Source organism: Tubulanus polymorphus, chromosome 6 (assembly GCF_964204645.1).
Source record: "Tubulanus polymorphus chromosome 6, tnTubPoly1.2, whole genome shotgun sequence".
NCBI classification, from domain to species: Eukaryota; Metazoa; Nemertea; class Palaeonemertea; order Tubulaniformes; family Tubulanidae; genus Tubulanus; species Tubulanus polymorphus.
In genome coordinates, this window is record NC_134030.1 from 6,328,666 (window position 1) to 6,341,942 (window position 13,277).

At 38.4% G+C, this 13,277-nt stretch overlaps 1 protein-coding gene across 2 annotated transcripts; it reads left to right on the forward strand.

Annotated features, from left to right (window-relative positions):
- The first annotated feature begins 364 nt into the window (after positions 1–364).
- Positions 365–12,097, forward strand: LOC141907701 (uncharacterized). 2 transcript variants are annotated; one of them, XM_074797440.1, is made up of 38 exons: positions 365–429; positions 567–664; positions 778–1,025; positions 1,107–1,218; positions 1,786–2,033; positions 2,113–2,230; positions 2,377–2,621; positions 2,733–2,856; positions 3,013–3,132; positions 3,238–3,357; positions 3,473–3,592; positions 3,790–3,909; positions 4,016–4,135; positions 4,339–4,458; positions 4,821–4,940; positions 5,144–5,263; positions 5,340–5,459; positions 5,541–5,660; positions 5,746–5,865; positions 5,984–6,103; positions 6,191–6,310; positions 6,402–6,521; positions 6,605–6,727; positions 6,868–7,407; positions 7,489–7,536; positions 7,613–7,741; positions 7,884–8,432; positions 8,513–8,557; positions 8,670–8,780; positions 8,989–9,519; positions 9,742–9,792; positions 9,886–9,993; positions 10,112–10,657; positions 10,823–10,870; positions 10,975–11,082; positions 11,162–11,710; positions 11,802–11,855; positions 11,939–12,097. In XM_074797440.1, exons 2-38 carry the CDS (start codon positions 574–576, stop codon positions 12,019–12,021), a joined length of 6,489 nt encoding a protein of 2,162 aa, XP_074653541.1. In that variant the 5' UTR covers positions 365–429; positions 567–573; the 3' UTR covers positions 12,022–12,097. The 2 variants fall into 2 exon arrangements, with proteins under 2 accessions (XP_074653541.1, XP_074653542.1); XM_074797441.1 differs by lacking the exons at positions 4,821–4,940; positions 5,144–5,263.
- Positions 12,098–13,277: the final 1,180 nt, after the last annotated feature.

Sequence of the window (13,277 nt, forward strand, 5' to 3'; positions counted from 1 at the left end):
AAACATCAATCGTATCGCCTATCGTAGCGGATTTTCAATGTCCCGCGCTGTTAAGGACCTGTCCACAGTGAAATCGGAAAACAAATTGGAACAGTACCGATAGGCCTTGCTTAAGGCAAATTGCAAGTTGGTAAGAAATACAGTGGAATTAGTTAATACAACAAGCCATAGCCAAAATACGCTGTGCAGACACTGTACAGGGCCATATTAAATTTCATAATATTATGATATATTAGTCATCCGGCCAACGAGGACTGAATAGCAATAATTTATTTGCTCAACTATCAATGAAGTTCCAAAAACATCTGCGCTATAAAATACAGGCAGCTGATGGACTAAGACAACGATGCCTAGGACAGAGGCATTCTGCTCTCTCAAAAACGCAGACGTGGACACTGGTTATTTTCCAGTCAAATGATATAACTCCAGGTAAATAATACTCAAACGCTGTCACCACCGCTAGAACGCGTTGGTTTTCGGTTTTGGAATTTGGAGACTGTCTTGTACCGTCTTGACCTGCCTCAATCACACTAATATAAGAATCATAGACCTAACTAATTTTGCAGTGTGACTATGCCATTAGCCATGATGATGATGATGAGGCACATTTCCGTCGTGTTGGTTTTCACCGTAGCCCTATTACCGACAGCTTTTACTTTTACAGGTACAGTTTGTTTTAGTTTTAGACTTGGTTTTTTGGGGCTATGTGGTATAAATAGTACGTTTTCAATTATTCATATCTGAATAACCAGTTTGACATACTATCATCGTTTACAGGGAAATGGACATATAGCATAAACTTTATTACGGGCGATGTAAATAATGCGCAATCGCCAGGTAAAATCTATGTTCAGTTATACGCTAGAGATGGATCATCTACCCCAAAAATGAATATCGAAAATTCAGCTTGGGTTAGAAATACAGCCAAAACGTATATCGTGAAACATTCTGATCTCTTCTTCCCAATGATGAAAATGGTGATCGGGAAGATAACTTCGTTACACGATGGTTGGTTCCTAAAGCAGGTAAAAATACTACCTCTAAAAGGTTTTCGTCTACCGCTATTCAAAATATACATATTTTTACGCATGAGGCGGGTATTCTAGGTTGAAGTAACTTGTACAGAACTGAACACTAAGCAAACATTCATTGTGAACAAGTGGTTTCACCTGGGTGGTGGTGATGTTAATGTGAGAACCATCACACCTCAAGCAAGTTGTAAGTGATAACTAGTTTAATTCAGTTGTAGCCGTGGCTTTTCATTGTTGTTTTTTCACCAAGTGGTACTATTCGTCTGTATATCTATTCATATATATATATATATATATATATATATATATATATATATATATATATATATATATATATATATATATATATATATATATATATGTATATATATATATATATATATATATATATATATATATATATATATATATATATATATATATATATATATATATATATATATATATATATATATATATATATATATATATATATATATATATATATATATATATATATATATATATATATATATATATATATATATATATATATATATATATATATATATATATATATATATATATATATATATATATATATATATATATATATATATATATATATATATATATATATATATATATAACAGTTCTAAGTATGTATCTCCTGCTTTCAATCAGTAATCGTGATACGTACGCTGCGTAATCACTGATCATTTCGGGATGTCGATAGTTTACTATTCATACCCATAAAATCCATTTACGATTTTAGTAAGAATCAACCACGACGTGACAGTAAAAACGGCTAGCGGTAGCTCGACTGGTACAGTAGCCAAAACTTGGATTTCATTAGTCGGGAATGGAAAATATTCTGGGAGAATGAACTTATGGGCGAAGTACTTCTCTGTGGGAGGCTCAACCCGTAGCTTTCTGGTATATAGCGGAACCAATTATTCACCAATATCGAAGCTTGAATTCGGGCTTATCGATAACAAAAACGATGGCTGGCGCCCTGAATTTGTAAGTCGATTTGAACGTAACTAGTATGGCTATCGAATCTAAAATCGTCGATCTTTCACTCTTCCTTTCTCAATTTCAGGCAGTTATAAACACAAAGCTGACGAGTATAAGACAAACATTTCCGAATAGTAAATGGCTCGATGGCGATGGAGGCGACAAAAAGATAACAAGAGTGATAGCGGAAAACACGGGAATGAGTGAGTTATTCGATATTCAGGATCCGAAAAATCTCATTATTGTTTTGATTAGTAGAGCTGCATTCTTTATCCAGCTTTGACTAAAAAGCTGTCGAATTTCGAGTTGAAGTTCATTGTTTGAACTTCGAATCAATTTCCATCTTTAGGGCAGTATGTCTACCAAATCAAATTTGTGACGCACACTTATAGCGCTTCCACAACAGTGGCAAACGCATTTGTTCAACTGGAAGGTAATGGTGTCAACACTGGGAGGATGTCTCTGAACAACAAAGGGTTTACAGCAGGCAGTACCAGATACTTCAGAATTACTTCCAATAAACTAGCATGCCCAATAACTAAAGTAACCCTTGGGTTGTTAGATAATATAAATGATGGATGGAAATTTAAAATGGTAAGTGGACTAACCAATTTCTATACTTAAGATATATACACCAGGGGCATTGTTATCATTATCTAGCTACTAACTGAAAAATGAATACACCTCAAAAGATATCCTTTTCAGTTTGACATATTGTGCCTTGCAACTGCAGAAGCGGTGTCGTTTACGGGCGATTTCTGGCTCGATAACGATAATGGCCCTTTGAAATACATAAGGGCTATTACAAAGCTTAGCCGAAGACTCCTGAGTAAGCATTGATATAAAGCTGATTACATGTATACATTTATTAATTGGAATAAAAACAAACTGATTCAAATTTCTACTGTTCTATTTACTTCCAATCTGCCATTACATCTTTCGTGACAGTGATAACAAGCATCCGAATAAAATCTTGTTTTCACAGGCTATAACGCATGCTCTGGCGTCCAATGCAAAAATGCAGGAACCTGTAACCAGCGTGCACCTCCGTATATGTTCAACTGCGTTTGTAAAGCTGGTTGGGAGGGAACTTATTGTCAGACTGGTAATATTACATTAACATAGATTAAAAGATTATCCTAGGAAAACAATTACATATACAACATTTAGTAAGCAATAATACTTTAATGGAAATAATACATTATTTCAGATATAAACGAATGTATTGGTGTAACCTGTAAAAATGGTGGCAAGTGCGCACAGAACTCTCCTGGAAAAGGATACAGATGTGTATGTGCGAAAGGCTGGAAGGGAACGCATTGTGAAACTGGTATTCATTCGATCTTTTCCGAAAACAATCATACTTATTTCTGTCGAGGAGTGAGCAAAGAGTTGTAGCTACAAAAAAAAAGCTGAATCAAGTTAATAAAGATCCATATTTTCAGATATAAACGAGTGTATCGGTGTTAACTGTAAAAATGGTGGCAAGTGCGCACAGAACTCTCCTGGAAAAGGCTACAGATGTGTATGTGCGAAAGGCTGGAAGGGAACCCATTGCGAAACGGGTAAATTATTCATACGTTGATACCGAGAACAAACATTGCTTGCTCCATATTCAGGTTCTGTTAGTGCGCCACGACCACATATCCTAGCTTTGACTTAGGAAGTAATGATCTATCTTATGCAATTTCTAATACGGGAAGAACTAGCAGTTGTAGCTTCAAAAAGCTGAGTTAAGTTATATTAAAACACGCTTTTTCAGATATAAACGAGTGTATTGGTGTAAACTGTAAAAACGGTGGCAAGTGCGCACAGAACGCTCCTGGAAAAGGCTACAAATGTGTATGCGCAAAAGGCTGGAAGGGAACTCATTGTGAAACGGGTATGATATTCATTTACTATGAGCTATCTTGAGTTATTTTTATTACGGGTGGAACTGTAGCTTCAAAAAGCTGAATAGAGTACGTTATAAAGTTCCATGTTTTCAGATATAAACGAGTGTATCGGTGTTAACTGTAAAAATGGTGGCAAGTGCGCACAGAACTCTCCCGGAAAAGGTTACAAATGTGTATGTGCAAAAGGCTGGAAAGGAACTCATTGCGAAACTGGTAAAATGCTCACTCATTAATTATGTATTATCATATATATCATAACAACATAACTTACTCCACGTAAAGGTCCAAGTTGCTGCAACAATGCTTAGTCTTGATTTTGTATGTTGTCGGCTATCTATTTGTAATACGGGTCGAGCGAGGAGCTGTAGCATCAAAAAGCTGAATGAGGTTTTATTATAAGAGAAACATGATTTCAGATATAAACGAATGTATCGGTGTTAACTGTAAAAATGGTGGCAAGTGCGCACAGAACTCTCCTGGAAAAGGCTACAGATGTGTATGCGCGAAAGGCTGGAAGGGAACGCATTGTGAAACAGGTAATGATTATCGACACTAAACTTTTGCAATCTTAAGACCCCATCATCTTTTCAATGAATATTATTATTGACTGCTAAGAATTTCCATGAAATAAAGAATTTGAAAAGATAGATAGTTAGTTAAAAAGTGGAATAAATATGATTTATATCGATCCAACAAATAACTATTGTACTGTCAAGGTTTGATGGAAAGGATGGACAGGTTGTGAGTTTTGATTCCAGTAAAAGCAGTTAGTTCTATTCGGTGGTCATGATACATTTCAGTGTATTTCACTAGCCTGATATATAAAAGAGGCGTGATGCCCATCCAACATTCGGGTTCTGTAAACTACGTGTCCCGGCCAAGATCAAAATCATTTCAGATATAAACGAGTGTATCGGTGTTAACTGTAAAAATGGTGGCAAGTGCGCACAGAACGCTCCCGGAAAAGGATACAGATGTGTATGTGCGAAAGGCTGGAAAGGAACTCATTGCGAAACTGGTAAAATGCTCACTCATTAATTATATATTATCATATATATCATAACAACATTACTTACTACAAGTAAAGGTCCAAGTTGCTGCAACAATGCTTAGTTTTGATTTTGGATGTTGTCGGCTATCTATTTGTAATACGGTGTGAGCGAGGAGCTGTAGCATCAAAAAGCTGAATGAGGTTTTATTATAAGAGAAACATGATTTCAGATATAAACGAATGTATCGGTGTTAACTGTAAAAATGGTGGCAAGTGCGCACAGAACTCTCCTGGAAAAGGCTACAGATGTGTATGCGCAAAAGGCTGGAAGGGAACGCATTGTGAAACAGGTAAAAACTGTTCACATATTCTCATTTATGTAAAGATTATCATGTATTGATCGAAATATCAAATTCTTGAACTCAGATATAAACGAATGCATCGGTGTTAAGTGTAAAAATGGTGGTAAATGTGCCCAGAACTCTCCTGGTAAAGGCTACAGATGTGTCTGCGCGAAAGGTTGGGAAGGGACGCATTGCGAAAATGGTAAAAAGGTTTCTTGTTACTAAAAGGTGAATAGAATTGAAAGCAGCTATTTTCTAAACCACTGAATCATTGATTATTAAGATATCAACGAATGCTTGAAGGCTACATGTCATAACGGTGGAACGTGCAAACAGAATGCGCCAGGTCTCGGACACAAATGTATATGTGCCAAAGGATGGGAAGGTCAACACTGTCTAACAGGTATTTTAATGGAAGTAGTGTTTGTGTTTCGTTTCGGTGAATTTAATTATTCTGGTTAATTTCTTCACAAATTCGTCCATTCTAGATACGAACGAATGTATTGGTGTTAATTGTAAAAATGGTGGCAAGTGCGAACAAAATCCCCCTGGAAAAGGATACAGATGTGTATGTGCGAAAGGCTGGGAGGGAACACATTGTGAAACGGGTAAGCATTGAAACCGACTAGAGAAATAGTACAAAATAATGGAAATGCGGTGTGAAACAGTGTTGTGTGTGTGTCAATAGGGCATCGTATATTTTAATGAGAAGTTCATTGTTTCCAGATACAAACGAATGTATCGGAGCTCAATGTAAAAATGGCGCCACTTGTATACAGAATCCTCCTGGAAAAGGCTACAGATGTGTATGCAAAAAAGGCTGGGAGGGAACACATTGTGAAACGGGTAAATGGCAGAATCCTTTAGAAACGATATCATAATTAAGATAGACACATGTATGAATGTATTCAGGTACATTTTTCATTTTGTAAGATACGAACGAATGTCTGACAGCTACTTGTTACAACAGAGGAACATGTCAAGAAAATCCTCCAGGTCAAGATTACAGATGTATCTGTGCAACTGGATGGGAAGGGAGTCATTGTCGTATTGGTAATACATGATATGAATCATAGCACGGATTCTCGTGACAAATGATGCCACTCCTAGAAAATGATGTTATGTTATTTTCTCGAACATACAGATACGGATGAGTGCATTGGGGTGACTTGTCAAAATGGTGGTTACTGCGCTAACAACAATCCTGGTATGGGATATCGATGTGACTGCGTGGCCGGTTTTAAGGGCAAACACTGCGAAACCGGTGAGTTTTATAGTTACGCACATTCGAGATATATACATTAGACTAATTCTGATGGTAATTCCTAATTTGGCTTCATTTATCAGATATCAACGAGTGCAAAGGCGTCGTTTGCCACGGCGGAGGCACGTGCGTTCAGAATGCACCGGGTAAAGGCTACAAATGTACATGTTCACAGAAGAAAGGAGTTGGTATCCATTGCAGGCCAGGTAATATTTCCAAAATGGAATGATGTAATTTCTGTGGGCATCAAAATAGAGGTTACTTTGTGGCAAAAAAATTCCATTCTCGATGGCAGTGATTTTCAAATATGAATCCGAGGAATATTGACTTAGGTTCAATTTTTTAGATCATGCCTTGGAGCTCACAATTCTGATCGATTCCTCAAGTGCCGTTTATTCAAAAGAGTTTGAGGCGTTAAAATCATTGGCTAAAAACGTTGTCAGCTATTTCACAATTGGCCCTAAAGCAGTACGCATTGCTACATCGGAATACGGAGGAATCGTGAACCTTGGTAACATTCTGCCCGGCTCAACTTCATCGGCGGTCGTAATTAGCAAAATCGATAGCTTCAAATATGACGGGGCCAGACCATACACCCACGGCAGCTTAGATCAACTCAAAAAATGGAAAGGCGCAAGACCCGGTGTTCCTAAAGCACTTCTAGTTATCGGAAGCGGGGAGAGTACCGACTACTTCTTGACGCTGGAAAGCTTACAGGATCTATACACCGAAAAAATCCGCGTATACATGGCTGGATACAAAACCGAAAGTAACGTTCTGTTCACAGCACTCCCAAAAACTTCGCAGTTCCAATTACCGTACGATTTAACGACGGCTAGCGTGATTAAAACTATATCACGACACATCGCTTCTACAATTGACGAAGGTAAATCATATTTGGCAAACTTTTCAAATATAAAACAAGGAATTGAATGGACGTCAAGGATTGTATCATGTATTTTTTCAGACACGAACTGCAATTTTGGAAAGCACGATGATCGAGGAAAATGTGTTGGTGAGTTACGGGTAGGAATAAATTAACACATTTGATACATGGAGATATCAGTAACACCTGGTATTTACGATTTCAGATGTAGACGAATGCAAATCAGTGAATCCGTGTCATAATGGAGGTGAATGCGTGAACACTGATGGTGGTTATACATGTAACTGTCCAGTAGCTTCTCTGAGAACTGGTACTGGTGAAACTTTCTGCAAAGGTATGACTTGTATGTTTGCAAACGGCTAATTTCATCTTTATACACGTTCTTCGTGACTTGGCAAAACTCACCTGGTTGTGGGACATGTAGGAGACATTCCTCGCACACAGATCCCAGTTCGGTTTATAACCTATATTTTCAGTGACCGCTGCTATTGATGTCGTTGTCATCATTGAAAGTTCAAGACATGTTTACCAAAACGAATGGCCGAAACTACTCGATCTTTATCGCGCTACTATTCGTCTAATGCACGTGCATCCCGACCACGTACGCGTATCCCTGATGTCATATTCCAGCGCCGTAAGTCGCGATACGATGCTCGATTCGTGTTCGAATCACGACTGTTTGATGACCATTCTACGCACGCTAGAATGGGAAGGAGAGTCGGCCAGCATCGAGGCCGCATTTACGCAGGCTATCAGCCACCTCTTGGAAGCTCAGACTACGAGACCAAAAGCTAGAAAAGTGATTGTTTATTTCGGTAGTGGTAATACTGAAGATGAGCCGGAGACACGTTTTCAACTTAACCGCATGGCTCGACATCAAATAACGATGTATCCTTTAACTTACGGCGATACAAACTTTATTGCGACATCAACGAATCTCGCTAATAACATCATGTTACCAGATATTCTAGACTATGCGACTATCTGGAGTAAAGCTCTGGATTTGTCCGATAAGCTTTCAACTGGTAAGCTAGATAAAGAAATTCAAAAATTTACTTTTAGTATTTTTCCGCGAAATTTTACAATGTACCGAACAATGTTTCAGATTCCACCTGTAACTTCGGTTATTTCTATTTCCGAAAGTGTCAAGGTAAGCAGATGATCTTTCTAACCATGGTTTGCGAAATAATGTCATTTCAAGTCACACTAACGTATATACATATATACACATTGCATTAGATGATGTTTCTTGCTGTTTTAAGATCACGATGAATGCGCTAACAGCAAAAACTTGTGTTTCAACGGCGGAAATTGCCAAAACGTAGATGGTACCTTCAAATGTCCATGCACTGCTGGTGATAAATCTTGTAAAGGTATGTTGATAGTTCCTATTCAAATTAAAATCATTTTACCGAAATAACTCTGGGTATAAATCTAATACTGACTTACATTAAGCCTTTCGACGGTCAGTGCCGTTTTGATCACGAAAGTGAGTTAGTTGAGTTATACTGAAGGAGTTTCGCTGAACTTTAAAAATTAACCTTTTTCAAATGATTCTGAATCAAAATCTTGCTTTTTCAGATTTGGCCGTCGTAGATTTGGCCGTAATGTTGGATACGTCCAATTCGCCTACACCCACACAGTTCGCCGCTATGAAGACGCTTTTCGACGATATGGCCAAACGATATTTCGTACATCCAGAGTACACCCGTGTCGCGTCTGCACACTATTCGTCTACCCCTTCAGTCGAACTAAAACTGTCGTCGTGCAAAAATACAAAATGTGTTACCGATCATATATCCGGCTTGAAATTGGTAAGAACGGGCAATACTCCCAAATTAAGCGTAGCTTTGGACGCGATGAGAATGGAAATATTCGGTGGCACTGGCGCAAGGAAGGGAGTGCCGAATATCATAGTTTACATAGGAAGTGGCATGGGAAGTGAAGATAGAGTTGAAAGGGCTGTTGACCACTTATGGTTTGCGGGTATTAGATTGATAGTAGTCGTGCCGTCAATTGGTATCGATCATCTTTCGCAACATGTTCATGCATCAGGTGCATTAGCGCTCTCTTCAGCGACTAGCTTCGCTTTAGCAAACCAGGTCAATCAAGGTGAGTGAACTGGAATGACAAAATGGCCGTTTACATCTAGTTTTATGTTGTAAGAACGAGTATGATATCATGTACTGCATTTCTTGACCATATCGTGACCATCTGATTATAAGAAATGTGTTCTTTGTAATCCATCTATTAAATACGATAGATCGATCTTAAAAATACTAGTCTTTAGTTTTAGAAATAAGTTAACATTTTCCCCATATATATTTATTTCAGATGCTCATTGCCGCTTTGGTTTTACGGCGCCGTCTAGTTTTATATGCGCAGGTAAAAATATATGCACTTATTAATCAAAGCCCTTTGTATGTTTGTGCCTTTAATGAAGTAAGCAAATGATGTTATTTATTAATCATACAACAGATATAAATGAGTGCAAAACGGTTCCAAATCCATGTTCTAATGGTGGTAAATGTGTAAATACAGTGGGCTCTCACAACTGTCCGTGCGGCGAGTTAAAAAACTGTGTCGGTATGTAAAAACTGATGAGCTATCCAGCAACATTTTTCCTCGAGAAATACTAAGAATTTTCACGGATATCTCACGCCAAAATAAAATATCTAATTTCGAATACCCGTTCAAATTTCAGAAAGGGTAATCATGGATATTGCCATTTATATCGATGCATCTGACGTCGTCACGTTCAAGTATCTGAACAGTATTGCTGTTGAGTTGATCAGCCATTACGCAGTGCATCCCGACTACATCCGTATAGCAGCGGCACTCTTCAGCAGCTCAATAAAGATAGTAACCGACCTCGACACTTGCGTTAACTCTCATTGCATCATCGACAAACTCGGTAAAGTTTCGGCCGACGGTAAAAGCCAAGATGGATGGTTACCGTATAGACACGTCGATACTCTACTGTCGAATAACGGGGCTCGCGGCAGAGCGCCTAAAACTATGATCGTCATCAGTACGGGCACAACCACCGACAAGTACAAAACGCTCTACGCACTTACCGATGTGGCAGAAACTGGCACGAGACTGTACACATTGACGACTCGCAATTCGAAAGACGTCGTCGGAAATATCATGCAACAGGGAATTAACGGCTTTGCGATAGGACCCGTATCGCTTAAACCGGCACAGATTACAAGTCTCGGATACCAACTGGCCCAAGCTACAATTAGCGGTAATGTTGCGGAGTAGAAAAGCACCATGTCCCATTAGAATTACTCGTATCTACCGAATTCTGAAATCCTTACAATATTTGCTTTGACGTGTTACATGTATGAAGTACTGTGACTATCGTTTCTTTATAAAGGCACTGTATAACATCGAATTTTATGTATTTCAGATAGACGTTGTTCCCTCGGATACCACCAAAAATTAGGAAAATGCGTTGGTAAGAGTCTCTGTACGCATCCCGTACAGCATGTAAATGTAAGGGCCAGTTTCATATGAGGGAATATCTCATCGATCGAACAAACACTTCATTTCATATTTTAGATATCGACGAATGTTCCGCCAGTGATCCTTGTGCTAACGACGGTGGCTGTGTAAACAAAGTGGGATATTTCCTGTGTCCGTGCTCAGTTGGTCAAGTAAACTGCGTAGGTGGGTACATAAATTCCGCTTTTTATAAATCTGGACGACTCGTTTTTCATTTTTCTGTAATGCCATTCTTTTTCTGTAGAAATGGTCGTGCTCGATCTGGCTATCGTTATCGACTCATCATCTGCGATATACCCATCAGAATTCCCTCAAATCGTTGACCTCACTAAACGTATCATCCGTCAATTCTACGTGCACCGTGACTTCGTACGAATTGCACTCGCTACGTACGCCGATACGACTAAACATTTGACCACTCTGGGCCAGTGCTCCGATGCCGATTGCGTTATCAAATCTTTGAGCGGAGTATTGCAACACCACCGGGCCCCGGCGACGCACGCCGCTCTGAATTCTGCCAGAAGCAAAATGCTCGTAACGGGTGGACGCGCGTCCGTACCCAAGGTCGTACTGTGCATCGGTAGCGGAATAGGAACTGAACGTACGTTGACGATGAAAGGGCTCGGACAACTATGGAATGAGAAAACTCGTGTTTATGGCCTTCTGTACAACATTGAAGATGACGTTATACGAATGTCGTTAGCGGATCATTACTATATCGATATACCTTTCACACTAACCAATACCTTACTGGCAACTTTACCCGGGGAAATTGCTCATAAGATTAGCGACGGTAACATCACTTCGATACATATACATGGTTGACAATCTAAACCTAAATTCCTAATGAAATAGTCAAACTTTTCTCGTCATTGATATTTCAGATTTGATGTGCCCGTATGGCGCGAAGTATTCTACGAGTAAAAAGACATGCGAGGGTAAAATCTTCTTTTTCTTGCTTTACTGTGGTTTGAATGTTGTTGTGTTAATTAATTGTTCTTCTTTGTATATTCACTTTCAGACGTAAACGAGTGTGCTAATGGTTTCCCTTGTTTTACCGGTGGTGTGTGTATCAACTCGTCTGGTTCATTTAGTTGTCTGTAAATACGAACGGAACATAGCCAACTGGATGAGTTTTGTTTTCGCAAATAAAATAAATGTATAACGGATCAAACAAGAAGTTTGCAAGGATTTATTAGTCGTTGAATTTTTGTTACAGTCTAGTCAAGTTGACTAGGCAGTTTCGATGATGGTCATCTCACTGGTTATTCTTGAACTTGAATCTGGTAAGACTAAGGGAAATACTTGGCTACTTAATGTTGGTCCTGAAAATCAAACAAGTTAAGATCGATTTTATCAGTAAAGCCCATTTTGGACGCAATTGTCGTAGTATTTTTGGAGTTGCCTTCAAAAATTTCCTTCAATGACGCATAGAAAATGATCATATCAATAAATCTGTATTCGTCATTTATTATTCACTATATAATAGATTTTCAATAAACAACAATAAATAATCATTTACAAATTTTAAATCTTTGAAGTTGAAACGGTTTTTTTCACGCACGTGACTAACCGGTGATCACGTGGTATTTAGCTATACGTATAATTTTTCGTCGGTCGCATTATAATGATATATACACGCGATGATAATCTTCGATAATTAATAATAATAATTAATCATTTAAGGAATTAATCAATATGACAGACACAGCCTTAACATTTTTAGGTAAATTCGTATCCAGCCAACGATCATTCGTCTCGAATCACAACACTCAATCACACCTCATTCACAGGACTTACATTCAAATTATTTAGCGATTAGAAAAGCTTTAGTGGACCAACTTCCACCAAAGTTTGGAGTTAAATGTGGACCCTAGAGTAGAAGATGAAGTTATATTTACTTTAATGGGGGTACCGGCAACGCCATTGTGACAAACAAGGATTCAGCGATGACCCCCCAGGATCGCTAGTGGCACTGGGTTACCGCGCACCAATTTCCTTCTACATATCATTTAACTTCGAATCGAGTTTTCTCATGAGTAAATCAATTTTCAGCAAAATCTGCACCATAACACTGAGTGAGGAAGAAAATGAATGTTAGATCTTGTTTTCAGATTTGGAAACCTAAAAATCAAATACAAATTTCAATGAAAATGAACTGATTTAAACCTACGAGCAATCATCTCACCGATGAGAGATTGCTCGTGATTGAGATGATTACACGTAGATTAAACCGACGTTGACTAGGGTAGGGTACCTTCATCAGAGTCGGCAATTTAACTCCAAACTATGTGAACTAAGGCCTTGAATCACCAACTAACTAACTAAAACCGGTAAATCATCCTATCCAATCCCTCAAG